Source organism: Syngnathus typhle, linkage group LG1, assembly GCF_033458585.1.
Source record: "Syngnathus typhle isolate RoL2023-S1 ecotype Sweden linkage group LG1, RoL_Styp_1.0, whole genome shotgun sequence".
In the NCBI taxonomy this organism is placed as follows: Eukaryota; Metazoa; Chordata; class Actinopteri; order Syngnathiformes; family Syngnathidae; genus Syngnathus; species Syngnathus typhle.
The window spans coordinates 12,723,170-12,750,863 of record NC_083738.1 but is presented as its reverse complement, the minus strand read 5'-3'; the positions used below and the strand labels follow the sequence as shown (position 1 = coordinate 12,750,863).

The following is a 27,694-nucleotide window of genomic DNA, read 5'->3' as shown; positions in this document are numbered from 1 at the left end:
GGTTTATTTGTAGGCCTTATTAGTTTTCCCTCACTTGCTCATTGTCGTGCTTGGCAAGAGCAGCACATATATCATGTCTGCTGGAAGTTGAGGATTAATCTGTGAATGTGTATATTCGCATTCTTTCCACAGTTTCCACATACAATAACCCAATCAACTGAAAGGGGCAATCCCAAGCAACTTTCTATATATTTGCATTCCAAATTGCTTTTGCAATTATGATAATTTTGGATTAGATATTTGGATATTTTATAAACGGACAATAGTTTGGGTTTCAACTTTGTATAATGTGCAAATGTCTTCTCTCCTAAACTGCAATTTCCTGTATCCACATTTGCTGCTAAAATGATGCAAATTCCATCATTTTCTCAGGAATGAAACAGATATTTTAATTACGGAAGAAAAATTTAACCTTGGTTCTGAATGTTGAAATTTCCCAAACACAAAAATGTTTTGGAGTATAAGATTTTATCTACACCATCAATCACTTTAATTCTGAACAGTCACATCCCCAGATATTAGAGGGTGTGTGCACTTGTGCAACCACATTATCTCATCGTTTACTTTTACAGGTTACACAGTAGGTCGCCAAACTTTTGGGAAAAAGTTTTCCAATCATTTATGTTAGTTGCTGCAGACTTTTTGCCCGTTTGAAACCATTTTCAAGCTATTCAGCTCATTTCGGACATCTTGGGAAGTGTTTATGACATTCCTCAAATGGCTAATTTCTTTTACAATACAATGTCCAAATGACACTTTTACATCCTCCAATTACATTTTGAGCAATTCAAAGAAGTCCCACTGTGAGGCTCACGTTATTCATTTTAACGATTCAATTAATTCCACAGCTTTTATCATCAGTTCATCAGTATCCGTAAGTAACTGTTTTATAAATGACCCAATCAACAAAAACGTAGCTTTGAACATCCTACACTAAGTATTCATATGCAATCTAACAAGATGAACATTTTCCATTTCTACTTGTACTTACAGTTGTTGTTCTTATTTTGTAGTGGTCTGGAAACGTTACTATTTTTACGGCCTCATATTGACACAAGAGGGGCTAATGAAAAAGAAACCTTTCTCAGTAGTGCTATTGTTACAAACGATCGTTGCAGTCTGTGCCACACAAATCCGAAAGCAAATGTTGCATCATTAACTAAATAAGAGTTAAAATGCAAACTATATGCAATTTTAAATTATCTTCTTATTTTATTATCCTCATTATTTGGAGAAAATAATAAAAATAATAAAATTACTGTTGGAACTCAGGAAATGTTGCTTCATGTATAATAATCATTTCGAGCAATACAAAAAATAAGATTTCATTCTTTTTCGTCAACCTTAAAAAAACATTTGATGTTTGCATGTAATTTAATATATGATATTTTGTGTTTTGGATTTGGTACATACAGTAGGCCTACTTTTGAGAAGAAGAAAAAAACGCCACTGAACTTGCAGTATATCATTGCCGTTGGGTTGTAATACATTTTATATTTATTTTCTTCGAACCATAAATCAAACTTCTTAAAAACAAGTAAAAAAAAAAGTCGAAACGAAGTCTCTGAGGCAAATGGTAATAATAACTTTTATGAAGCAACAAAATAGCCCTCCTCAACCTGTGTTTGAAAAAAAAAAAACCTAAATGTTTGTCTCTCTGGAGAATAACAATTAGCCACTGCATAGGGTCACATTTCAACACAGAACTCTAATTGAAATGTTTTATTCAGAGTATCGTTAGAAAGACATGGCAACCTTTTATGAATGTGTCAAATCATTATTTCCACAACAATGTTGAAAGCTGTACAATAGTTTTGCTTTTTCTGTCTTTTTTTAATCAAGCACAGCAGCATGGTGATTTCAAGCCAACTTGACTAAAGAGCTCTAAGATGGCATTCAGCGTTACAAGCGATCATTAAGCTCACTGACAAAAGGTCATCTTTCAAACGTAGCAATCGATGTTACTTTGAGGTGACATCACTAAAGTAAAAGGAGTGTGTAAAAGCAGAATTTGAGGCAAAACATTCAGAAGCTGAAATATGTACCTAACAGATGTCAGAAATGATTGTCACTGTCTTTGCCTGCATCACTGTTCATTACATCTTCTGTCTTTGAGCTCTGTAAAAAAAATAAAAAATAATACATAACACATACCGCTGACATGATGGAGGTATTAAGAAACATGTTCAAAATACTTTATGATCTAATGTTGTCCAGTGTATTGTTTTAGTAAAATGCTATCAAATACAAAACATTATTGGTTGGATATAATAATATAAAGAGCTACAGTACCAATCAAATATTTTCCCTTCAACAAGACTAACTATTTATAAATTATCATTATTATTACTGTGTGAAGGCCTTCACCTTGCATAACATGTTATTGCTATTTCACCCAGTTTTTTGACGCTTAACTACTTCCACATAATTCATCCGATTCACCTCATTCCACTTTTTGCTTATTCCAAATATTCACACCAAGCATGCGTGTATTTTTTTCCATTCCAAATATTTACCGTTTTCGAGAAATTTCGATCCAAAATTTCACCATTCATTCTTTATGGCACAATCAACATTTCTCATTTTTTTCCACATCATTCATCCAATTCACCTTCTTTTACTTTACACATATTCCAGATATTCATGTCATTAGGGCTTCCATTTTTTTCCTTGCACAAATTTACCATTTTTGCAAAATTAACAATATATTCATGTATTTATAAAAATGTAGGGGTCGTTGTACTATAGCAAGCAGCATTTTATAGCTGTCTTCTGGCCATATTTTCAAGAGCGTGATATGAATTGGTATTCAGAGTCCTCTAGGCGAGTAAATCACAGTAAGCCATTAATGTTGCATTAGTACAGGAGTGGCCAACACGTGGCTCGCGGGTGGGTGGGTGTGGGTGTTAATGGGACGTCAAACGCTGCGTGTTCGCTTCGCTTCCGGGGGGGGTATGGGATGTGGCTCTTTGCGGTACACAGTAAAAAAATGTGGCTCTTAGTCTCTGACCGGTTCTTTTCTAAGGCCAGTTTGATTTTGTTCTAAGATGAGGTACACTTAGAAACAAAACACGACGACGGAAACTAGTGAGCTACGTGATTGGAATGGTGGGGCTGAACCAGGTAAAAAGCTCCATAGAAAACAGCAGTTTGAACAGCCAGTTAGGCCACAAGGGTCAATTCTGAGCTGTTATGGTCATGTCTTGAATTTCTGCCCATAGCAGTGAAGGCTGCAAATGTATGAATTCCTTGCAGCAAGAACAAAAGAGTTTATTTACTGCAATGTTTTTGGTTGTATTGATTTCAAACAGAAATAATGTGGTGAGTCCCCCCATGAAATCATGAACGCAATCAAAGGGTTTTGGAACCCTGATGAAAAGGAACACCTGTTATTCTGCTTCTTCATGTCTACCTTGGACTTGAAGAAGAGGCCGATGACGCCTTTGGAGCGTCTGTCTGCTGTTCGGTCCGAGGGGATGCAGAGGGACATGGACTTGCTGTCTCTCCTGGCTCGCGTGGTCTCCACCTCTTCGGACCCACCCACCACCGCCAGTGATAATCCTACATTATGAGCGCAATCAGCTAAGTTACACCAATACTACGTTCCGAAATAAACTAGTCAAGTGTGGATTGTTTTGTAGTTTACCTGTAATGGTAGGCAGGGACCTGGAATTAGTGCCGCTCAGAGATACATTATTCGGCTCTGACAAGTTGGTGTCACTATGGAACTCCTGCTTCTTGGACAGCTGGGGGCGGGTGACAGAGATCATCATGACCCATCCACACACATGCACAGAACTAACAGTAAGAAGTCATGCTCACCCGTTTGCAGTCCAGAGTGTTTGTTTGCTCTTTCTCCTCCGTGATGAAGATCATGCTACTCCTCTTCCTCTTCTTCTTAGTCTTTCTCAGTTTCACCTCAGAGTCACCCACGGTCACAAGATCGCCATCTTGCCCGCTGGTGCTGAGGCTGCCGCTGGAGCGAGGTAGTGTGCTGCTCGAGAATGGCTCAGGGGGGAAGTCCCTGCAAAGAGGAGAAAGAAGGTCCGGGTGTCATTCACTCAGATCCCAAAAAGCAGGCACTTATATGAATGTTTTGCTAATAATGCCAAGACAGTTAGTGCGTGTGCGCTTGTATGGTGCCAGTATTTTTGTTACTCAGCCAGTGTTCTTGGGTCTGGTAGACTCATTACGAATTGTAGGTTCTTAAGTTTGTGCTAGTTTTTGCATGCACAAACCACATCAGTCCCTCACAGTTTATACTCCCTATTTTTCTCTGATAATATTACTTGAACTACCTGTCGACAGTGAGTTTGGTTGGTGTTGCACATTCAGAACCTTGCAGTGAGGAAATGGAGATTATGGAATGACGAACAGATCGCAGCATGGAGCAAGGTCGAGTAGACTTTCTGTCATCCAAGTCCAACTGGAAAAACAGTGAGGCAGAATTATGTAACACTTGTCATCTTATGATCACGTGGATACTTGTATACCTTGGACTGGTCGTCAGCCAATCACAGGGCAGAGTCAACGCATTTGTGATGAACCTTTCGAGATACGGACCGTAGCCTCGCAATTTTTTTGCATCTACTTACGAACCAATTTTCGACTTCCGAACCAACTGAACAGAATTTTTATTAGCTTTGGGGTTCTTACCAACTCTCTCACGCCATACTCCTTCTCCACTTTCTTTTTCATCTGTTTGAAACATTCTTCCATGCGCTCGTGAAAGGGACGCAAGTCATCTGTGACTCTCTTCCCATGGAGAGCAATGCCTCCACCCAGCAACGGAATCTACAAACAGATTCAACAGTGTAGGAAGTTAAAACTGATTGTGACAAGGCACCAAATAGATCTGGGCTACATCTGGGCCAGAGCTTTCGAAATCTGTTCGGGTTCTGTACATTCAAAGCGACAACAATTTTTTACAAGTTTTACAAATGTTTTAACTTGTTTAAGGATGTGAAATGTAATTTTGTCAGGTAGGCTACCTGCCATGCAATGAGGTCCTTAAGACGCAGTAATTTCTCTTCATCATCTGGGTGCTGCTGATTGTACTCGTCTGTAAAGAAAGCCTGGCAGCAAAACAAGCCAAACACAATTATAGAAAGGTTGAATGTTTCATAAGCGATTACGATATAATAAAACATAAGTACTACAAGTACATAGCATATATGTCGACATATGTTCAAATGTCAGGAAATTGTGGTTTAGTAAAACATTTCGACCAAGATTAAGTGCCCTCAACACCATTAATGTGACCTATACCCTAAAAGTGTAGTTGAAGGGAAAAAAAAAAATCTTTTAGACAGGGTACCAGAAGATTTTTATTTTGATATGGTTTAATCAGAGGCACTTTCAATTAAAGTAGATGTGTGCTGACTCCCATGTGACGTAGTTTTTAATGTGATTGTTTAATCCTGGACAGTGACGTTTTCAGTTAGGAGAGAGTGTGCACATTTTTTACATAATTATGGCCAGCCTCACACAGTTCCACAACCCGTGATTGGGCAGCTAAGCTACTAGATCTCAATCTACTAGTCCAGCTCCCACTTTACTCTGGTGTCGCTGGGTTGTGAATTAGTGGTGACTTCATGCATGTGCCACTCATTTTCAATCTGGTTGTGTGTTCCTACTCAGGCCTACGTCAGCAGTACAAAGGATATTTTAATCACCTTTTCGTATTTGGCAAAGCCACCCATGACTGCTGGGTCCACGATACCATTGAGAAGCATTGAGAGGGGGTTGATGGGAAGGCTCCAGTCTGCCTGGTATTGGTTGATCAGAGCCAGAATTTTCTCATTGGTGGACTCCATGGTTTCAATGGCATTCTCCAAAGGAGACAAGGTTGTCTGAAGACGCAGTGGCCCAGGCATAGAGGGATGAAAGATGTAAAAGACACAAATAATAGAAAGAGATTGAGCCTGATGTAGGGTTTTGAGGAATACAATTATACAAAAAAAAAAAAGAGGTAATCAAATCTTATCATCCTTACATGTTTCATGTCAGTAGCCTCGAACCAACGCAGGATACCGGGCAACTTGTACACAGTGGTAAAGGTCGTACGCTCGATCCACATAGACTTTAAAAGAAGAGAAATTATATGAGATTAGTAAGGCCAACCAGTGTTAAAAAAAATCACATACCCAACAGTGGACAGATTCTAATATTACATGGACTGGGAGGGCACCATTTCATACTTGATGGCAACGACATTCACTCCTCTATGGTCATAAAAGTCTACTCACAGCAAACTCATTGTTTGGGTCCACTGGTCCTTTCCTCACAGGTCTGGAATAATGAAAACGTTGCACGTAGTTGGACTTGTAGAAGCTAGACGGAGTCAAACAAAGGTCAGTGTCATTGAAATTCCAAACTCTCTTGCAGTTTTTGTCTCACTGCACACTTGTGCCTCTTCAAACAACACTGACTTGATGATCTGGTCCGGGACTGGTTTATTCTTCAGACGAGGAGGGATTTCAAGGACAGGCTGGACAGTGAAACACTGGATATCTGTACCAATTCACTGAGCATTTAAATATTACATAATTGGAAATACAATGGAACTGCCTAAGTCCAATGCCACCGATATTGTGCAAGTTGAAATTCTAAAATCAGTAATTGAACTGCTTTCTCATATTGTCGATTTCATATTTTTTTCCCATAAATTGGAAATACCGGTCGTATGTCCCCATGTCATTTATTTTTTCTACCATCAGTATTCAATTTCAAATGTTAAAATGAACTTGAAAACAAACCATCGAACTTTCACGGACACTTGACCCGTCTGGGAATTGTCGTAAAAGTCTGCTTCTGCCTCACTCCCTGGGAGCCGTACAACGTTGCCTCAAGCTTAAACTTCTGAGAGTTGTTTGTGTGTCTAGACAATAATTATAATGGTGGAATAATTAAATCAGGTATATTTGAGTAAGGCTGTTAAAAATGGATAGCTGTCATGCTTTGGTGCAAACAAACAGAAGATTATTTTCTGATTATTACAATACTCAGCCATCACGTTGTTTTATGTATTGCATCAATCAAAGTAGTATCAGCAATAATACCAACTTGAATGAAACAATAAGGTTTTTGATACGTCAAGCAAGAAGGATGTTTTTTTTTAAATCCCCAGAATTAGTGATTGTGGAAATGCAAGGAATCGGCCAAACAGTGACGAAACAGGACATTGCATTGATAATTGAGGTGCCAAATATTTATGTACATTGATTTATTCTGTCACAAGGATACACTGGAGAGGAGAGTTGCGGATGTCGTCCCCAGGCATGGTGGTGGTATTGAGGCGCACGGCACTGGGGAATTGGCTCATCAGTTGGTTTTGGAAGTCCTCTCTGCGCTCATACTCCTTACCTCGATGAATGAACACCTTGTTCTGTTGGACAATAAATGGCTGTAAAAATTCTTATAACTTGCATTTGCTCAGAATTATAATTGTTTTTTCTAACCACCTTCATTTAGCTCTAGCGCTTTTTCACACTTTTTCTACCCTGCTCTTGTAAAAGCTAAAATTGATTTTTCTGAAAATTCCTTGGCACAGCAGATTCATTGTAATTGAAAAAAGTTAGGGCACCATTTCCTACTTTCATAAGCTCCTCTGTGTATTATTGCGTTATATAGTTCAATTTGTTGAGAATATTAAAGTTTCACTTTACAAATGGGGGAACTATACAACATGAACACACACCCTGAGGAATGGAGGGTATCCCTGCCCATAGTAGCCAACTGCAAAGTAGTCTGGTTTGGGCCTCAGAATCTTCATGATGTTCTCATAGAACTTTGCTTGTTTCTCCTGCAGAAAGGAAAAGATAAATGCATCTTTCATTGCGTCCATGCACAAGGTTTGAATGGGCGTTCCCCCTTCCCCACATGTTACCTGCTCTCAAAGCTGCACTCAGCAGAATACAGGGAATTAGGTGAAAATAAAGTGCAAACCTTACAAGGTTATTTCTATAACCAAATAAATTCACTGAGAGAGCAACTGCAGGAGTCCTGTAAGGCAATGAGATTTTTTTCCCCTCCAATGGTGAGAATAAGAGTAGTCTAACCAAAGAAGGATAGATCATAAGAGTACTAGCCTAAAGGGAAATTAAATAACGGCATGAGGGGCATTAACTTAAAAATCGGGGAGTTATGAAATGTTCAGTAATGTCAGTGAATACGTATATTGTAACTACATATGCTTTTTTTTTTCCTGAAAAGCAAAAGTAGCTTTAATCTTTAAATACACCAGCGGTAGACTTATCAGTACCATTTTTTTTCATGTATAATGCGCAAAATTTAACTAATTTATTGTCCTAAAATCCGGGGTGCGCATTATACATGGGTACAAAAAAAAAAAAAACTTTTTTTTTTTTTTTTTAAGAAAATCATGGTACAACAATTTTTGAAGAAAATCTTGTCAGGATGGTTCTTTACAACGTCACTTTCCGCTCTTTTCATTTTAACCTAACTGATCGCGGTGGTACCTTTCTGGGCAGTCGGAGAAATCAACGCCAACAAAAGTCAAGTTTATTTATTTAAAATAAAATACATCCTGCCTAGTTAAGAAATCACCAGAAAGATCACCATGACAATTGTGAATAATAAATAAATAATTATTATATATATTATATATAAATTATTATTATAATAATAAATAATTGTGATAAATAACTGGAACATCACTCAAACATTGGTGATCCCGTTGAGAGTCTCACATATTTCTTTGCTATCGAGTTTGCTACTGCGAGATCAGATACTGACCGGCAGAATAACATCCGGTTGTTCCCAAAGATGATTTTTTTTTTGAAATCATTTTACGTTTACGGATTTAAGTAACCCGGCCGGGTCATACCAAAGACTATAAAAATGGGACCCATTGCCTCCCTGCTTGGCACTCAGCATTAAGGGTTGGAATTGGGGGGTTAGATCACCAAATGATTCCCGAGCGCGGCGCCGCTGCTGTTCACTGCTCCCCTCTCCCCCAGGGGATGGATCAAAATCACACGAATGGATCAAATGCAGAGGACAAATTTCACCACACCCAGATGCGTGTGAGACGATCATTGGGACTTTAAAAAAAATAAAAATAATAAAAACATTTGCAAGAGTATTATACATGGGTACAGGCTTTTTTCCAGCATCGACATGTCGTTTTTAGGGTGCGTATTATACATGGAAAAAAACGGTACTCTTTTTTTTCAATTCAGAGCACTATACTCGAGCTGACGATTTGTTGATTGAGGCACACGTTACCAGTCTCTTGCCGAGTAGCTCGTAGTCAAAGATCTCGTTCTCGTACTGATCAGCAAGTTCCTTGCACAGAGTGATGGCCTCTTCCCACATCTAAACACACACACACACACGCACACACACGTCCGTGCGCGCACGCACGCTCGTCAAAAGAAATTAAAAAAAGACAGCAGTGTCCTTCATTACACCATCTGCTGACAAACAGCCACCGTCTGGCCTCCAGGTCATGCATTTTATGGAAATCTCTGTGACAAATGAAGGAACTCAATCACTGTTTGAGGGAACATAAAGGACTCAGTGGAGATAGAAAATGAAAGTGCCACCAAGACATGAAAAATTGGCTATAAAATGTCTCATCATAATTTTGCTGCTAGTGTGGTGCATTTTTAACTTTTTAGAAAATACAATTCAACTGGATGGAAAGACCACTTTCACAACTATTGATTTGAGGGAATGGAAGGACATCTAAGAACATAACCCCTTTAAAGAAAACTACATCGTACAAATGTGTTATGGCACAATTCAGACCTTGCCCATGTCAAAATAGTCGATGATGGTGTCCGAGAGCGTTTCTTTGAGCTGTCGCTGGGTTTGAGAGCCACGGAACTCAAAGTGGCTACACAAATCATCTGACCACTGAAGGAGAAAACACAAACAGAGGACATGTCCCTTTCTTTTTACAATAGAATATAGGTAGATATTTTTAAAACATATTGATATCGTTCTATCAAAAGCAAAAATGTCATTTAGCCCAGTTATGTTTCCAGTGATATAAAAAGTTGTTTATAAAGGTCACAGTTTTAGACAGCACTGCATAAAGGAATGCATTGTGCTCTAATGAATGACAAATGTCATTCAAGAAATGATATCATCAAATTATAATCATAAATCATTGTTTGAGTCCTGAAAATTGCTCCAAAAAGAAGTAGAAGAAAACACACTACTGCACTTTTCAAATGAGCTCTTTGCAACTCAGTCCGTAAGAACTGCTAGTCTGCTACCAGAATATCCAAAACATTTGCTACCTTCCCTGCATGTGAGTGACTTGGTTCTTTGGGATATGTGCATGCGCAAATTACAAATTCTAACCAGAATATGCTCTCCAAAATGCATCCGTACGTTCTTCTCAGCAATCTCCCAAGTGCCCAAGATAAGACACAAAAATTCTCACTTTGTGTGCTTGTGTCGTTTATCCATGCCTATATAACGGTCTCACTCAAGGCAGGCAGACATGTGATTAGAGAGCAAGACCGGCTAGAAACTCAATTCCACTTTATGTGTTCACGTGTTCTGGCTACCTTGAGGAGGCGTGAGTGCAGCAGCAATGTGTACGCCGCCTCAGTGTAGTTTTCACCCTCCAGGTGAAGGTCTCGCAGCTTGTAAAGATACCTGAATACACATAGACATCACCGAGCGGGCGCGCGCGCACACACACACGTTCACACGCGCTTGCGTGCACGCACACACACTCACGCGCACACGCAAACACACACACACATGAAGAGGTTATACACAAACAATATGTGAGTCATGCATCATTCCACTAGATGACACTGTTGGACAACCCGATGTATTCATCACATGTCTGTCAATTGTGGGGCACGCAGACGTAAGAGAGACGCAAAACAATTACAATGATATTAATGGTTGGTGATTGTGAACTTTATTCGAGAAGTAATAAAGTAATTGAATGTGTGTGTGTGTGTGTGTGTGTGTGTGTGTGTGTGTGTGTGTGTGTGTGTGTGTACATTAGTCCCTGAAAATGTTTGGCATTGTAAAGAAGAAGAAGATACACAACTTTTGTTCTTCCACGATTTAGGTGCAGGTGTACCTACTGCTATGTCTTGTAAGTGTACATTCCGTAAAAAAAAATCTTAATACAATCTCCTCCATTTGAAAAAAAGAAAACAGGCCAAGCAGATGGCAAGCAATGATGCAGATAATCCACTAGGGACTGGGTGTCGTATTCACAAAAACACTTTGATTGGGTGTACAGCATAAATGGTCATCAGAAATACACAATGGGAACTGACAAAATGCATAATCTCCTCTTGTGAGCCAGTCTTCCACTTCCCACCCACTAGGCCTTTCTTTCTCATACCACTCTCCCTCAGTCAAACCAAGTGCTGATCCAGTGGGTTGTGACATTAATTCAGTGGGACATGTATAATCCCTTGTGAGATTATGGAGCCTCACACACTTATTTGCACACGCAAACACACACATATCCTCACTGAACTCAAAGGCAACATATGTCGGCTGTAGCATGGACATACCTGATATACATTCCTTCACGATTGATGTCCTTGTAAAAGTTCTGTAAGAGCAAACCAATAATGGTTAGTGACAATGTCGCTCAAACCATTGCATACATTGTTTTAAGAAGAATAGGTTGCATTTAATTGTGTGTGTGTGTGTGTGCGTGCCCTAATATGTTGGTCCATATATTGTTTTCCATGATCGTTTGAAGTGTCACATACATTCTCAGGTTATTAATGTTGAATAACTTCAACAGAAAGCAGGAGACTAGTGATGCAACCCTTTAGCAATATGAACCTTCCGACAGGAATCCTCAATGTGGACTCACCAGCCAGTTCATTTCAGGATCTGTTCAACTGAATTTACAAATAAACCCTATGGTGGTTGTTTGTAGAGACGTATAAATGGACAGGTCCCACTCCCGTTGCAGACTAATTTACTAAAATATTAGAAAAATCTATATGTGCTATAGAGCGACGCCATTGCAAACCAATGATCATAAACTTGTCACAAGATGCACAATATTCGAATATTTTATCTATTGTATATGTAGACTTATAATAAGTACTGAAACTGGCTACATTTTACAGTATAATTCTATTATTTCAATGCAGGCAGCTCTTTTGGTGTCTCTCCAGCTCTTAGGTATTACATAAAATAAATATTAGTCAACTTTTCAATAAATGAATGAATGAATGAACAAATGAATGAATATTAGTAGGAACAGCCATGTTTTAGCTGTCTAGATGTTTTGTTGAGCTGTATTAAAAGACTTTGGAAGTTAGGCCTCCTTTTGTGTACCACTGGCAGCAAAATGAGCTGCAGAGTATTATGCTCCCGCCATCATGATTGACGAACAATATTGTGCTTGAAAGCATCACCCTGACTCCAACAAAAGCATATCTGGTGGCTAAATAGTTCAATTGCTGTCTTGTTGGAACATAGAAAAAAGATCCAGAAGGCATTTAGCTTCCCCAGCTGCAAATTACAGCCAAGCTTGAAGCTATTTCGAAAGACAAACTACCAGTTCTAGGCAATTGTGATCACTAACAAGTTAATGCGGCTTGGCCTCGTCAAGAACAAGAACAAATTCTAGAACCTTAAAACACAATCAAAGATTTAGCTGAAAGTAAGCTTATCAAATTTAAGGCTGCGTTTGATCCAGCATACATTAGAGAAAATTCAAACTTGTGAACTCAATTATTTTTCATGAATAGTGTTGGCCAATAAAACTATTAAATTCCATGTTGAGCTGTCAAGCACTTTGAGTAAAAAATGCATTTCAGTTTAAACCCAATAAAACTACAGTATGGCTGCTAAATATCAGCAATGGCTTTGGCGGTGGACAGGTCTCTATGAATCCATTGTATGCCCTGGGTGATTAAACATTTAGTATCTTTGTAAAAGGGTATCTTTTTAACCCACCACTTATTTTGGATCTCGTTAGATTCTGTGGGTGTATCCAATAACACCCGAGTGTAAACACACAGTCACTGAGGGGCAAAAGTTGGTCTATTGTGAGTTTTTCCACTATTTTCTCTTCCTTGCAAAGGTCAGACACAATATCGATGCGGAATATTATCAGTGGGCTCGTATCCCGCCGGAGAATGCCCATCTACACGAAGGTCATGTGCTCCATGGTGCCTCATAGCCAAGTGAGTCAAGCTCTAATTAAATGATGATGCACCAAAGTGGGGGCTGTAGACAAAATCTAACCAACACTACTGTGACCTCAGCAGGTGAGTGCCTGGGGAGGCCACTAGCATAACATGAGGATACAGCTGGGCGTGACTTTGTGGTCATGTTAGTTTGCAACCGCATCTGCATGCATTTTTGCATTGGCATTTCTTTCTTAAAGCCAACATTTAATTAACAATCATCATTCAAATTTAACCTTTTTACTACTTGTTTGCAAATCCTTTGCAATCAATTATAGCCCGAAGTTGCATAGACATGATGCATAGACATCACAGAGTTCATCCATGGTGATGCTCTGCCAGGCCATCACTGCAACCGTCTTCCTATTTGTTGTTGGGACATTTTCCTTCTGCTTTGCAAATTAGACTTGGATCACAAGGCACCAATGTATGTCAGGAAATGCCTTGGACACCCCTGTTCTATTATATACTGTACTATACTGCCTTATGGCATGTCCAAGGTTTGAAATGACTTTTGGATGTCCTGAGCACAGATATGCATTTCCAAGCTGGACCAAACTGTCAAGTTATTGAGGACCACAGAGCAACCCCGCCAGCAAACATTTGATGAAAGGGACTTACGAGGAGATTGACCGTGCAGCTCATGCGATTGTTGCGGCTGTCATCCCTTATCACGGTGCGGTAGTCCAGCAGACGGATGAGGAGTCCTTTCACCAAGGCGACAAAATGCTCCACTTGAGGCCTCAAAGTGGTGTTCGGTGCAGAACAGTCCAACAGTCTGCCAAGAGAATTGCCAAAACTTTGTTATTTCCTTAAACATGAGCAAAAAAACAACAACATTTTCAGCTTTTTGACAAGCTGGTGGGGCCACACACACACACACACAAAAACCCACTGGACTTTAAGGTACCTGTTTGGAACTTTTCTAGGTCGAAAAGGTAATACCCCAAAAGTAGAATGATGCAGTTTTTAAAACGATATAAAAAAAACTTGTGGACAAAAGTATTGGAACTATGGCATTACACAAATAGGAAGTGAACATTGAAGAAAATGGAAGCAGTTGCCCCGCAAGACATTGTGTGATGCCAATGGCCAATGATGGTTTTAACATTTATAGTGCATTTTTAGAAGGGTCTTTAGTGCATAGTACAAAATGTGCAACAAGTGCAACAATTCAATCCCTAAGCCATTTAATGGCGTAAGAAGAGAATCACAATACATTTGTCTATTTTTTTTTTTTTCATTGCGGCTGTAACTAGTCCTACATGGTTTCCAGTAGTTGCATGTATCGCTCATCTCCGCCTCCACCCTCCACCTCGTGGTCCAACTTTAGAATGATCTCGTTCTCAAACTGCAGATGAAGCAAGACCAAAGAGCGATTAGAAAAAAGACAGCAGGAGTATTACTGTACTACTGTATATATATGGGAATTAATTATCCATGTACAATGAAGGTGTCTGTTTTATTTTTATGCACAGTGTAAAAGAAAATCAATGATACAGTGCAGCCCACGTGCGTCCGTAAACCCGGAGGCATTTGTACGTGTCATTTTTATATGCACTTGATTAAAGACACTTGCTGTGCAATGTGCATGCACCTTGTTGAAATTCCCACAGTGTGCATATTCACACGTGATCATGTCAAAGAAAATGGGAATGGTCGCCCTCCTCAACTCCTCCTCTGGGATCAAAGTCATCTCGAGGATAGGACCAACCATACCAGGGATGAAACAGATCTTATGGGTGCCTGCAGGAAATGAAAAGAGGCACAAAGTTAATTCTCGGCCCAGCAGGATAGATGTACTCACCACTATTCCAGTATACCGCTTCAACATCAGCTCTGATATATCAAACAAGAAACAATGTTGCCACAGTTCCCTTAAAAAAACTTGGTTACTTTCCTAATGACTTGATTTTATGAGTTACATCCAGCAGATACAGACAACTCTGATTAACATGAAAACTACATTTAGGATTGTATAGTGTTATTTTACGATGATGTATTTTATTACTTGATACCATGCCTTACAGCACAGTATATGTTGTAATCGAATGATAGCATGTAGGACTTTCTTACCCAATTTGAACCAAATGTCTCGAATCGCAAAGCCAATGAGTCGTCTCATGTCTCCATATCTGAAATAGAGAGCCATTCAACCGTTCCAATCTCAAAACTTATTTTCTACAATAGAAAAAAAAAAAAGAACATCCTGCTGCCAAAAGTAACTCTGCGCTAAACTGCCTTAACATGAACTTAATTGAATTATCTTTCCACACGCGGTCCAACTCGGGTGCAGCAGTATAAACAGTGATGCAGATCCTGAAATAAATGTGCTTCATTAGAGCGAAGGGAGAAGGTGTGTGAGTGATGTGGCCTTTATCTCACTTGGCGAGAATCTTGTTCCTCTTTGTTGGCGAGAAATGTTGTAGCTGCAGAGATTCCTGAGTAATGAATGCAACAGCCAGGTGGAAGTAGTTATTCCACAACTAGACAGTGGAAAAAAAGAGGAGCTATGACGCACATTGACGTAAAAAGCAGCATGGACAAATCCTCCAATGACATTACACAGCTATACTCACCTGTACTTCAAAATCATCATTGCTGAGAAACTTTTTATTCATTGTGTCAGCATAAGTATTGATGGCTCTCAGGAACACCCTAAATCACAACAAATATAGCCACATATCCAGCATAATGAATCAGCACAAGCTTGTCTGTCATTGGGATTGATCACGCCATAAAGAAATTGCTTTAAAAACTGCTGTAGCTTTTTAACTACACCTTGCCGTTTGAATTCAATTGAACGATTCACTATAAAAAGAAGAATACCTGTTCTGAACCATGATCATGGCCATCCAGTCAGAGGGGTACACATGCTTGCCGATCAGGTCTTTAAAAAGTAAGAAAGACTCCATCAGAAAGTCCTGGATTGAAGAGAACAAGGTGTTCTTATCAAAAGTGTACTCGATTATTGTACGCGCATGCATGGACACTTACCACTAGATCTGATGTCTTAGTGAAGGTTTCTATGTATGTAGAGTAATGACGGTCATTCATTTGACTTAGGATAGCTGTCATGCAGGCCACCACCCGGGACTATTCAGGTCATTTTTATGTAGAGAAGACAAGGAGAGAGAGACCTGCGGTTACCTATCGGTTGTGTGCAGCTGCTCCTCAATTGAGTACTACACATCAAACGACCACAACAAAAAGGCTGACCCGTGTGTGTCTTTTTTCTTGAGTAATATCCAAATGTCAGTGTCATATATTTCCGCTTAAAGGAACAATTTTGAGAACTTGTCACTGTAAGAGAGCTGACAAGACGCTAGTAAAGGTTTTAGCCCACCACTGGCTTTGTTGACATAATTACCTTGTTCCACAGTCAACACTTTGACATCATGGACAGCAAATATAGGTCAGAGAAAGATTCATACAATAAAAGCGGTTTCTACTTAACCTTTTGAGAGATGTGCCTACTTGTCAAGGAAGAACACATTCATTTATGAGATTTGGGTAAAAGAGGGGCTGCTGCATACAAATATATTTATCAGATTTCTCTCTGCCTAAAATTTTGAAAACTATGCTTCGCTTTCGTTCCCCTTCACAAATATGACCTCCAGAAAGAGTGTGCTACGGAAAATTTATCACAATTCTCTGAAAACTACTACTATAGAAAACAACAAACTTAAATACAAATTAATTCACTGAAAAAGTCAGCCTGCATCGAGGAGGACCTTCACAAGGGCAAAAAACAAACCAGCAATGAACTGGGAGAACACGAACAGACAATAATATGAAGGTAAAAACAGAACAGATTTTATGAATATGGGAACCCGATACATACCATAATACACTTTCATTCAATTCTGTGCAAAAAAAAACACAGACAAGGTTACTAACGACGTCGCGACTTGCTTCCCCCCGACCAATCAGTTTACTCTCCATTAGAAAAACCAGAAACACAGGACAACAGTAGGAGGACTTTCATCGTGTTATCGAGCAAAGTGGTTCAGTCCGCATCGTTATTGACCAATGTGGGAGTGCCAGCCATTTCTTTATGGTAATGCTCAAACTTGAGGTCTGCATTCTTCTTATCACTTGGGCAGTTTTTAAATTTAAGTGAGACCACTTACAATGAATGAAAAAGAATGGCAGAAATAACTTCAAGGTCAACTGAAGGCAATCGCACCTGCATATTTCATGAAGACTGTTTAAGTATTTTTCCCTCACAAAGATAAGATATATCTAATAACAACACTCTCTCATACAGGTAAATAAGATTACCATCAAATAAACTGATTAATATGGTTGGATTTCAGAGTACAAATATAACACTGCATGGGCCTACATACAAACAAGCACAGGAGCATACAAACTCGTCAGCCCGACAGCAGCTGGTCACATGACCTGTTGCCCCACTTTGTTTTACAGTAATTAGTCTCAGGACCTACACTATGTACAGTATATCCTCAATTTTCTTAAACATAAAACGCACATATGCACGCCTGAGTGGAGAATGTTTACAATTCTGCATTACATCATCAACGCTGAATAAATTATGAAGTGTTTGTGTATGTGTGTGTGTGTGGTCTTATGCAACACAGGAGATTAGTGACAAAACAGGACACAGATGCTAGGGAGCTAGCTGGTGAGTCCTGGGATTTGCCCTCCCCATCCTCCTCTTCACTCTTAATTTTTCTCACTATTCCTCCTCACTTATCTCTCGTGTACATAATGCATCAATATCTAGTATGGGCCACCTGTATCCATACAGCAACAGAGAATTAACCAGACAAATTACGCCATTAAAGTGTTTTGATTAAAAATGTAAGTGTTGTGATTAAATCAAACACTGATTTGATCACTTACCGTATTCACTGGTTGAGAAAATATCAAATGCATCTCCTTTTCCCTTTAAAACGGATGCAAATTATAATTATTCATTACCACCCCCATTGAGGTGCCCAATGGTGTGGGAATAGTTAGATAAAACTGATGCAATTAAATATGACTAACTACGATCATTACATTTAACTTGAGAAAGAAACCTGCAGCAGATATTTGAAAGATTCAAAAATGGAGGGTAGTATGTGCTGACAGGATGCAACAGCTGCACAAAAAATACCAGTTAAAGAAATTCCTAGACTTAGTACATTACTTTGCGACAAATGAAATTTGCGAATTATACAACTGAAAACTTTGTACCCTTCTGTGAAGATAATTGCTGACAATTGCCACTAGGCTGCAGATATGCGTAACATGAGGCGCAATTAAGTTACTGATCACCACACCAAATTCAGCCACGGTCTGGTACATGTGTAGTTTGCATATGCATAAAAAAAATATAGTTAATGAACAATAAAAATAAAGGAGGTGAATTAGACCCGTTTACTACTTTATAAAAGCAATAAAGGGAAAGAATCATAATAGGATGAGGTCATCCATGCTCCATTGTTTGGGGGAGAGGAATCACATATGTGGCGAGTCATGTTTTCAACACCTTGACAGTATTTATATCTACATAAAAAGTACAACAAATCTAAAGAACACATTTGGGGTCACAGCACGGTAAATTCAAACTTACAAAGTCCCAACAGGTTGTCTGAAGCAGAGCTGTGGCTAATGCAGGAGGTCCACACATTTTTCTACTTCTATTTCTAAATAATATTCATTTTGTACTACTATTACAGTATTCACAGGCTAAATCAAAACAATATATGAAATAAGTTACGTTCACAGTCAACTCATTGGTAAAATAATTACATGTAAAATCAATCCATCAGTAAAGCAACTATAGTTTCTTTTTCAAGGTAACTGTGGCAACACCTCAAAAGACTGGACACAAGTCTGAGCCTCATCTTTCATGTACACAACATGCACTTACTGTAGAGTACTGATGGAGGCTTGTGGAGGGTTTAAGAGGGATGGATTGTCAAAGGTGTAATTAGAGTTGTTGTGTTCGCGCATGTGCCATCTGTTCATATAAAAATCATTATGTCCTCAAGCTACAATTTCTCTGTTATTAAAGCACACAAGGACAGAAGAGATGACAAAAAGCAAAACGCAAGATTATTGACAACGAGTCATAGTCACATTTTTGTCTGTTAAACAACACTTATTAAATTTATTTTGAATACATTTTTTTATTTTCTTTGATGTATAAATAAGACCCCATCAAAAGCCTATTTGTTAGCCCGATGCATGGAGAAACAGTAATTGTTAAATAAAATAAGTTTTTGTTGTCCTTGGTAGCCGTACGTACGGAAGAGGATTAGGGCCAGTGAAGAAAAAAAAAACAAGGGTGACAGGATTCTGACTTTTTTAGAATAAAGTCAGAATCCTGTCACCCCTCGGGTTTTTTTTTCTTCACTGGCCCTAATCCTCTTCCGTACTTTTCATCTCAAAGTGTTACCAAAAAAAATTAAGCAAACAATCAAGAGAAACAACAATATTCCTCTAGTAGTTTCATAATAATAATTTGACTTTTCATAATTTTGTTGTGTGGTCCTTATACTTCTTTGTGCCAAATAATCTACAAGACTGGGGGACTAATAACTTGCAAATATGAACACAAATAGAATTGCAAATTGTGAGTCATGCTGACACAAGTTTCAGGCTGCAGAAGAAAGCTCGGGGCTGCAATGAAACTAGATGCATACACGTGTCTGTTTGTGGAGGTTAACTATGCAGGGACCTTTCTCAACAGACAAAGTCATGGGAAGTTAAAAATAAATGAGGCAAATCTGTTTTGCAAATGGAAACACGACCTGCAGTTTAACAACAGCAAGCGACATCCCTGGAATGTACACAGGCAACATGTGTGTACATTTTGTACATTCTGATCTGTCTTATTTTTAAGCTGCACTGGATCCACCAACAGCTTTATCGTGTATAATCTGACGTGCAGGATTTTTGATGTGATGAATACACTGGTCCAGATGGTGCCCCAGTCATGGCCAGAACCAAACACTTTAATGTTTGGATTCTAGGATGCAGTTGTTACATGTATTTATGAGACTCTAACAGGTGCATCTGTTTCAAAACTCATAATCATGAGGTCAACGATGTACCCAAGTTAAAGCCCTTAATCCTGTTTTCCAGTAAAAGAGAATCCTTCTTGACAGACAATCGAGGAAATTAGTAACTTCCCCAACAAACCAGACAGGCACAACAGATAAAGCATTTATATTTAAACTTCATTTAAAATGTCTCTTTCTAATTGCTTCATTTGCCTTGGCTAAGAGCACATCACCGGGCTTGGGTGCATCAGGGTAACAAAAAAAATGACTACATTTGGCATTGAGAGGGGAAAGGAGCTTAAATGGGTCCGAGGCAGAAAGCGAGAAAGGCGAACGTGGATGCAGACAAGACTAAGATAGAAGTAAAGCCAGAGCGTGTGTTATTAATGTGTGCACCAGGGTGTTTGTGTTTGTTACAAGCACTGGCATTAGTCCCAGCCGAAGGAACGTTTATGCTGCCAAACTTTTACTCAGTCTTCATCCATGCCAGGGTCAAAACACAAATGCGCGCGCATACACACGCACGCACACGCACACACACGCACACACACGCACACACACACACACAAGGAGACGTGACATTGTATTAGAAAGGGAAACAAGGAAATGTAATTTTTAAAGAAGGTGAAACACTTAGGGTAATAACCCATGAGGCGAAGGTGATGGATAAGCAGGCAGCGATGACTGCATTTGTAGCAAAAACAGATGAAGATGACGATAGAGTGGATAGAGAGGGGTAAAGAGAGAGAGTGAGAGAGGGATGGAGCGGGAGAAGAGGGCGGATCACTGCAAGCATGTGAGGAACAGAACGCAAAGGAGAGAGCAAAGAGAGCGGCAAAGACTCACAGAGGACTAAAGGATTATTAAAGATGTGAGCAAACAGACGAGATGACAATCAAGAGACTGGAAAAGACGAGGAAAACATCAAGTAAGTCTACGTGTGTGTGTGTGTGTGCATTGTACGTGTGTTTATGTGCAAATAGAATCAAATAGTCTAACAACCCTCTGTGGAGCCCTTTCCAGTCCACAGTCAGCTCACTGTGGACATACAAGCAGGTATTTGAAAGGAGGTGATGCGCAAACAGGCACCACAGAACCAATGAGACCACTAAAACAAACAAAAACAATCAAACAACGTGAAACTCTATTGAGAGCGCATTTTGCCGCACAGCTCTTCAGATGTGACAGCTGTGCATCTTTGCGTAATTTTCTTTAAGTAATAGTAACTACACAGGCACGGGGACCAAATGCATCCACCCAAGTAACCTTCTGTGCCTTTCTGTATTCGTGACAATTAACACTTTTACACCCTGCAGTTCCAGATGTTCCCGACCGACTACGTGTGTGAGTCAAAGAGGCAGAGCGGCTCAGCTGATTGCTATTAAAAGCCCATGTGCCAATCGTTCTAATATGGGATTATATTGCAAGGCAATAACCCTCCTCTCGTACACTAATGCTGGGCCTGTGCTGCAGGAGGAAAGATGAGAGTCACAAAGTCAGCTCGCATGCATTTTCAGGAATAAGAGAACCAGAGCAGTTCATTTCTGTCGCTCAAGTTACACTCTGCACTCCTGTAACTCCTGTGGGGCTAATTATTGGAAGCTGTGTAGACCTGCAGGTCCTAAAAGATGTCAAGGGTGCAAACGTACCAGTGAGGGTAAAAGCTTTGCTTGTGTACCAGGGTGGAACCTCTGAAATTGAATGTAATTTGTTTTTTGGACATACTCATTTGTTGAGTTTTACCATGGAAAATAGTGAACATGGAAATAATTAGTTTGAGAGTTTAACTGCAACAATGGTTAGACTTTTATTGATCCACAAAAATGTTGTGCCAAGATGAATGTTGTGGCAGACTTAATTTTCACGTCACACAACTGTGAAAATAAGTTAAATAGGGTTAAAAATGTGAAACCCAAACCCAACCTGATTTATTCAGTGACTTGAAAAATGGGAATGAACGCACGCATGCGCGTACGCACGCAGAATAGCACCACAGGGTATTCAGACTGCTGGAAAATAAGAAGGGGAATGAGCAGAAGAAGCTAACAGTTATCTTATTGCGTATCCTATAATTATAATTCCACTTGCTTCTCTTTTTGTGTCAGGTAACGGACCAAGCTTCAGGTTGCATCCGTCTTGGCTATCATTCTCTTATGTCACAATCATGGCGTCTTTTGCTCAATCGAGGCTTAAGCGACCACACATGAGGATTTGCGATGGTAAATACTGAATAGGTTCAACGTTTACAATTATCAGCCCCAACAGCTCAGATCATGCCAATCTGTGTTATGTAAAATTCACTCAACACACCCATACTTTAAGCAACCAGGATAATCTTTTTAGATATAACTAATTAGGCCTAGGCTGATTTTGGGCACAAGATAAGGAATATTTTAGTTAGTTAGTTACTTTGGAGCTTTTTCTATGAGACTGTATAATGATAAATTCTTTGCTTTCTTCAATCCGTTTTTTTTTTATCCACAAAATATCGATTGGGCCACTAAGCCTGCAACATATTTAACCTATTTATGCAAAATATAATACAAATAAAAACGGTAAAAAGCGAATAAACACTGAATACAGTACATGAAATTAGGTATTTTTTTAACAATATAGTTGCCCATCAAAAACGCTCTAATAATAACGCAGAATGTAAAGATTGGGATACTGCAGTCCGTCATCAACATTCTTATCATTTAGACTCACAAACAAACAAACAAACAAACAAACACACACTTTCAGTTGCACCTAAATTGATGTAATTGAGAAGATTGCTGCTTTGACAATTTACTTTCTCTCACGGCTAAACAATCACTCAATATCTCTCTCGATCCATCAATCTATCAATATATAATATATCCCGCACCACTGAATAATCATTGACGATACTCTAGTGCCAAAAAACAGGGAGAGTTAATCATTTGATGTCTATATACAACATCACGAGAATAGAACTTCTGACTTCGTATGGGAACGAGGGTGAAGATGTATGAGGAAGAGAGCCAGGTTGATGACGGACAGGTTGAAGACAACATGCAGACAGGATGAGTGATAAGTCAGTGCAAAGATAAGAGGATGGAGTGAGAGAAAAGAGCAGTGAGCAATGGATGTACATGGACGTGTGTGCGCTCCAGCTGTAAGAGATGAGCAAAATTACTGGCGCAAGAGAGGTAAACTCCAAATCTTAGTTTTCCTCACTAAACCAGCACACCTCAAGCAACAAATCGATTCCATTGGTAGATGGATTTGTCAAAAACTTGCATTCCTTTAATATATCATTCCTTCTCTGCTTGTATAGGTTGCTAATGACTCATAAAAAAGTGTCACTCATAAATCAGAAGAAGACATACTTTTTCTTCCTGTGTGGGCCTTGACTCGATCGACATGTCACTATGAATTACATCCCGTTTAGCATGAGAACAAAAAGCTGCAAAAAGGCTGACTGCATTCCCTTGATGAAAGAGATGACAGGAGCGAGTACCCACTGAAAATTGAAATAGTGTAAGGGATCAATTTTATTCATTATTTATGGCTCTCGTCTTCATTAGGGTCACGGGTGAGCTGGAGGCAGGGTACACCTTGGACTGGTGACCAATCAATTTCTGGCCGCATATGGATACACAATCACGTTGGCAACAGAATGTTCAGCCCAGTTGAACTCTACTGTCAAATGGGAAAAAGAAATGAGAACTTTGTGATCTAAAATATTCGCAAGCAAATGCTGAAGTAATACAAAATAGCGATAAGCATGTATTCCTAATTTGTGAATATTGACTTATGTACATTAGCAAAATCCAATCGCAATTTTCTTCTCCTACTAATTGTATCTTCACGTAAGTGTGTATTCTCCACATGGATAAGAGGTAATTGTTTTTATTAATTGTGATCTCAAAATCAAACAAAATAATGATGATGATTAATATATTTTCCATAGTGGCCTAGTCCTACTGAAATTGCAAATGCACTATACAAATGATATTTGATAATACCCCTGTGATTGGCTGGCGACAGTCCAATGTACACCCTTCCGCTCGTCCGAAGTCAACTGGGGTAAAATTCTGCTCACCCGTGACTGTGAGGAGGATAAGCACTGTATAAAATGGTTGGATGCACTTTATTATATTGTGGAACCCCAACTTGACAAGAATCCTAAAATTGAATTTCTTGTTTACATCATGCCGCATCCGACCACACAAATCAAACATCAGTCAGAGTTGTGTTGTGCAGTAATTTACACGCAAACCAAAAACTATTGAAAGAAGAAAAAAAAAACACAGCCGCAGCTACAATGAGAAGCTACCTGGGAAAAAAATGAATTAATTACAGCAAGTGAAACAAAGAGATGGAGCAAAATTGGAACATAAATTCACCATGAAACTCCAAATTACATTTTCTATTACTGCAATGGATTTTGAATGTGTAGTGATGATGTTTTTCCAGCTAACTTGAAAAAAAGAGAAAAGAGTTCATTTTGTCACCCGCTGCTTCAGTGGGAACTTTTGGGTTTAATTAGATCGGCCCGGCTGACATGTTTGTCTTTTTGCATGATTCGTAGATTAGCTTTGGTGACATCTGGCTCTTCAGCTGAGAAGCTGATTGAAGCACATTGTCCCTTAAAATTACAGATGCGTCCAATTAAAGTTAACAGCAAAAAGAAGCGAGGGAGAAAATCGCCGGGTTGGTGTTCTGCTCGCTTTGTTTTTGCGAGTTACTTTTTCTGAGGTCCCAGCATCATGACACTTTTGATGAAATGTTGAAAAAGATAAAGTTGGGATCAGGCAGAAGACCTACATCTGCAGAATCATAATTTTCCAATTCTCAGCAGAAATGTATACAATTCAATGGGAAAATAATGAGAACTGCAGAAAATACCAGAAATAACACATAAACATCTTCTTAGTACTCATGCTAAAATAGCCATTATCATATTAAGTTATGCATGTGTTGTCAACAATAAGCTCCGTCTTTCTTTGGAGACAGAACAACCATCACGTCCCTCTTACAGTCAGACAAGGATCTGTGCAGGGATCAGGTCTCGCTTTGTGTTGTTGGCTTTCATAAATATGCAAAGAAATCTCTGGTGAGAATCTTGCAGGTTTATTTGGATTCATTTGAAGACAACCCTCAAGGCTATTGCCAATGCAGCTGTATCTTAAGTTTCTGTTTCTACAATCTTCAAATTTTAGAAACAAGTGCACTGATCAAGAGGCATTTTGTCTGCAGTTCTAGGTTTCACGTGACATTCTTACAGTTTCAAAGTCACCCAAATGTGTAGTAGGATCCCCCTGTATTAAGATTGCATCAATATCATCAAAGCGAAATGATCCATAACATGAAATGCGTGTTGAGTTTTGGAAAACAATATATCAATGTGACTACACCACCCAAAAAGCGATGAGCCTCAACAAAGTCATAAAGTATTTACTGTCTTATGAATGTGAGGCTTTGAGGATGAAGGAGCCAAAAGTGTAATTACAGGGCACTAATGCGAGTCTCAATCCGGTGCACATTTACACGTTCACACACATACACGTGCACGCAAGCACACACAAACAGACACACGCGTCAATCGCCTGTTGAATAATTGACCTCACCTTGAGACGACATGGAACATGATTCGTTGTGCAGCTAGTACTCTGTTACAAGTGTAAAAGAGTGTGTGGCCATGCACTTAAACCCCCCCCCCCCTTCCCCTTCCTCTTAATCTAAAAAGCCAGCGGCATACCAAGCCATGAAGATGAACTGAATAACACAGAATTTGACAATTGCAAACGAATTACAGTGGTTGAGACTGTCTCTCATACAACCACTAACTTACTGCCACAAGAAAATGTGACCTGAAATATTTCTAGTGGAAAACAAAGTTTTAAAGTACAAATTATAACATTTAATTCAAGGAAAACACAGATTGCTCTGGCTTCTGTAGCCACAGTTTTTACTGCTAGTTTCTTGTGCATCGGATTAGACGCAAATATGTTCTGCTAAGCTGTTATGCTAATTCAATTATTTGAAACCTTTTCTATCTCAACCTCGACTAAAGCCCCAAGTCCATCTGAAGACAAACAGCCCAAAAGAATGATGATGCAACCATCATGCTTCACTTTGATGATGAGCAGTAAAAAATATGGAATGTTTTGGCCAAAAAGTACACAGAAATATTTATTAAACCAAGTGATCAGTTACATCAAGAACAAAGATGTTTGGAATGTTATTGGCATTGGCTTCATTAATCGAGTTTGACACAGAAGACATGCTTTCAGTCAGACCAGATTTGTGAAGTATTCGTTTTTTTAGCTTTCTTCTAGCTTTTCTACAATTTCTGTACATTAACAAAACAAAATAATGACTCACTCTTTTGTCTTTTGATTGCCAATTGAAAATGGAAAGAACAAACATATTCAGATTTCTGTCTAACTCTAATAAATTGTGCAGTGGTTGCATCGCTCGGTGTACAGCAGGTTTAATGGGTCGAAAGAAGCTCATCCTAATATATTTCATCTGTGCCAAAAGCCAAGATGTTTATAGTGCAGAGACATTCCCAGCCCCACCACACGCACGGACGCGTGCACACGCACACGCACATAACATGCACGCACGCGCGCACAGCCACACACGCACACACACACGCGCACATGCACAAGCATATGCTCACGCAGACCTCTGGCCTGTGCACGGCAGACAATTGGCGAGAAGCACAAACATAGCAACTGGCAAATTAAATTCACAGCATGTAGAAACGGATTTCAGTAAATCGAAAAAGACGCTGCTCAAAACTCGGTGTCGTGTTTAAAGGTTAGATGTGTGTTCATGCGTGTGTGTCTTTAATAACAGATTCAAACATATACTTGCATTGCGTATTGATTACTCGCAAGTGTGGCTTTACAAATCTCTCTTATTTACGTGCATCCTTTTACGTTTCCCCCTTTTCTGTCTTTCATCTTCAGACAATTCTTCCTGTCACTTTTAGAGATTTCAACTTGGGAAAATTGGCTTTTCCATCTCTTACCCTGACATCCGTACATTACTCTCATCTCATGGACAATCACTCCTTCTTCCTCTGTTCTCTCGCCTCTTATGCTGCTCACAACTTCTTTGTGACTACCTATGCTGCTGTTACCCTAGCGCTCCTCATTTGTCGCCCCCTCATTTGTCGCCTCCTCATTCGGCCCCCCCATCCCCCTCGGGCAATAGCATTACCTCCCCTTCTCCTCCACGCTCATTTTCCACCATCAGGGGTATGGATGCGGGTGAACTACAAGCAGAGGATCAGAGCATGTATGTGAACGACAATTGAAAGCATGACAACGATTTGGGAAAGTGGCTGGTGAGCAGGGAAAAATAAATACAAAAGATTGGCAAGTGGCAGTTGCACTCAAACTTACCACAAAGGCAACAGTTTGCCGTTTGTCAAAATTGCAAGCAGATATACAAACATCTGTCCCTGTTGAGATTTCAGTTTCTGATAAGGGGAGCCTACACACATAACAATAATAGAGTCAGCAAGAACCTGAT

General features: G+C 39.4%; 1 protein-coding gene across 2 annotated transcripts in view; it reads right to left on the bottom strand.

The window, feature by feature from the left end:
- Positions 1–1,707: 1,707 nt before the first annotated feature.
- The window catches only part of LOC133150533 (dedicator of cytokinesis protein 2-like), an 89,185-nt gene continuing 63,198 nt past the window's right edge, over positions 1,708–27,694 (bottom strand). For both annotated transcript variants that reach the window (XM_061273115.1, XM_061273124.1), the window contains 25 exons: positions 16,161–16,259; positions 15,993–16,087; positions 15,743–15,821; positions 15,549–15,649; positions 15,240–15,298; positions 14,761–14,909; positions 14,429–14,514; positions 13,785–13,941; positions 11,523–11,563; positions 10,545–10,635; positions 9,775–9,882; positions 9,250–9,339; positions 7,700–7,804; positions 7,246–7,387; positions 6,432–6,513; positions 6,249–6,333; positions 5,996–6,082; positions 5,676–5,852; positions 4,992–5,075; positions 4,657–4,794; positions 4,299–4,426; positions 3,823–4,024; positions 3,647–3,746; positions 3,413–3,561; positions 1,708–2,118 (listed from right to left, as the gene is read on the bottom strand). In XM_061273115.1, coding sequence (XP_061129099.1) covers positions 2,056–2,118; positions 3,413–3,561; positions 3,647–3,746; positions 3,823–4,024; positions 4,299–4,426; positions 4,657–4,794; positions 4,992–5,075; positions 5,676–5,852; positions 5,996–6,082; positions 6,249–6,333; positions 6,432–6,513; positions 7,246–7,387; positions 7,700–7,804; positions 9,250–9,339; positions 9,775–9,882; positions 10,545–10,635; positions 11,523–11,563; positions 13,785–13,941; positions 14,429–14,514; positions 14,761–14,909; positions 15,240–15,298; positions 15,549–15,649; positions 15,743–15,821; positions 15,993–16,087; positions 16,161–16,259 — 2,697 coding nt within the window. In that variant the 3' untranslated portion in view covers positions 1,708–2,055. The remainder of the gene's footprint in view (positions 2,119–3,412; positions 3,562–3,646; positions 3,747–3,822; positions 4,025–4,298; positions 4,427–4,656; positions 4,795–4,991; positions 5,076–5,675; positions 5,853–5,995; positions 6,083–6,248; positions 6,334–6,431; positions 6,514–7,245; positions 7,388–7,699; positions 7,805–9,249; positions 9,340–9,774; positions 9,883–10,544; positions 10,636–11,522; positions 11,564–13,784; positions 13,942–14,428; positions 14,515–14,760; positions 14,910–15,239; positions 15,299–15,548; positions 15,650–15,742; positions 15,822–15,992; positions 16,088–16,160; positions 16,260–27,694) is intronic.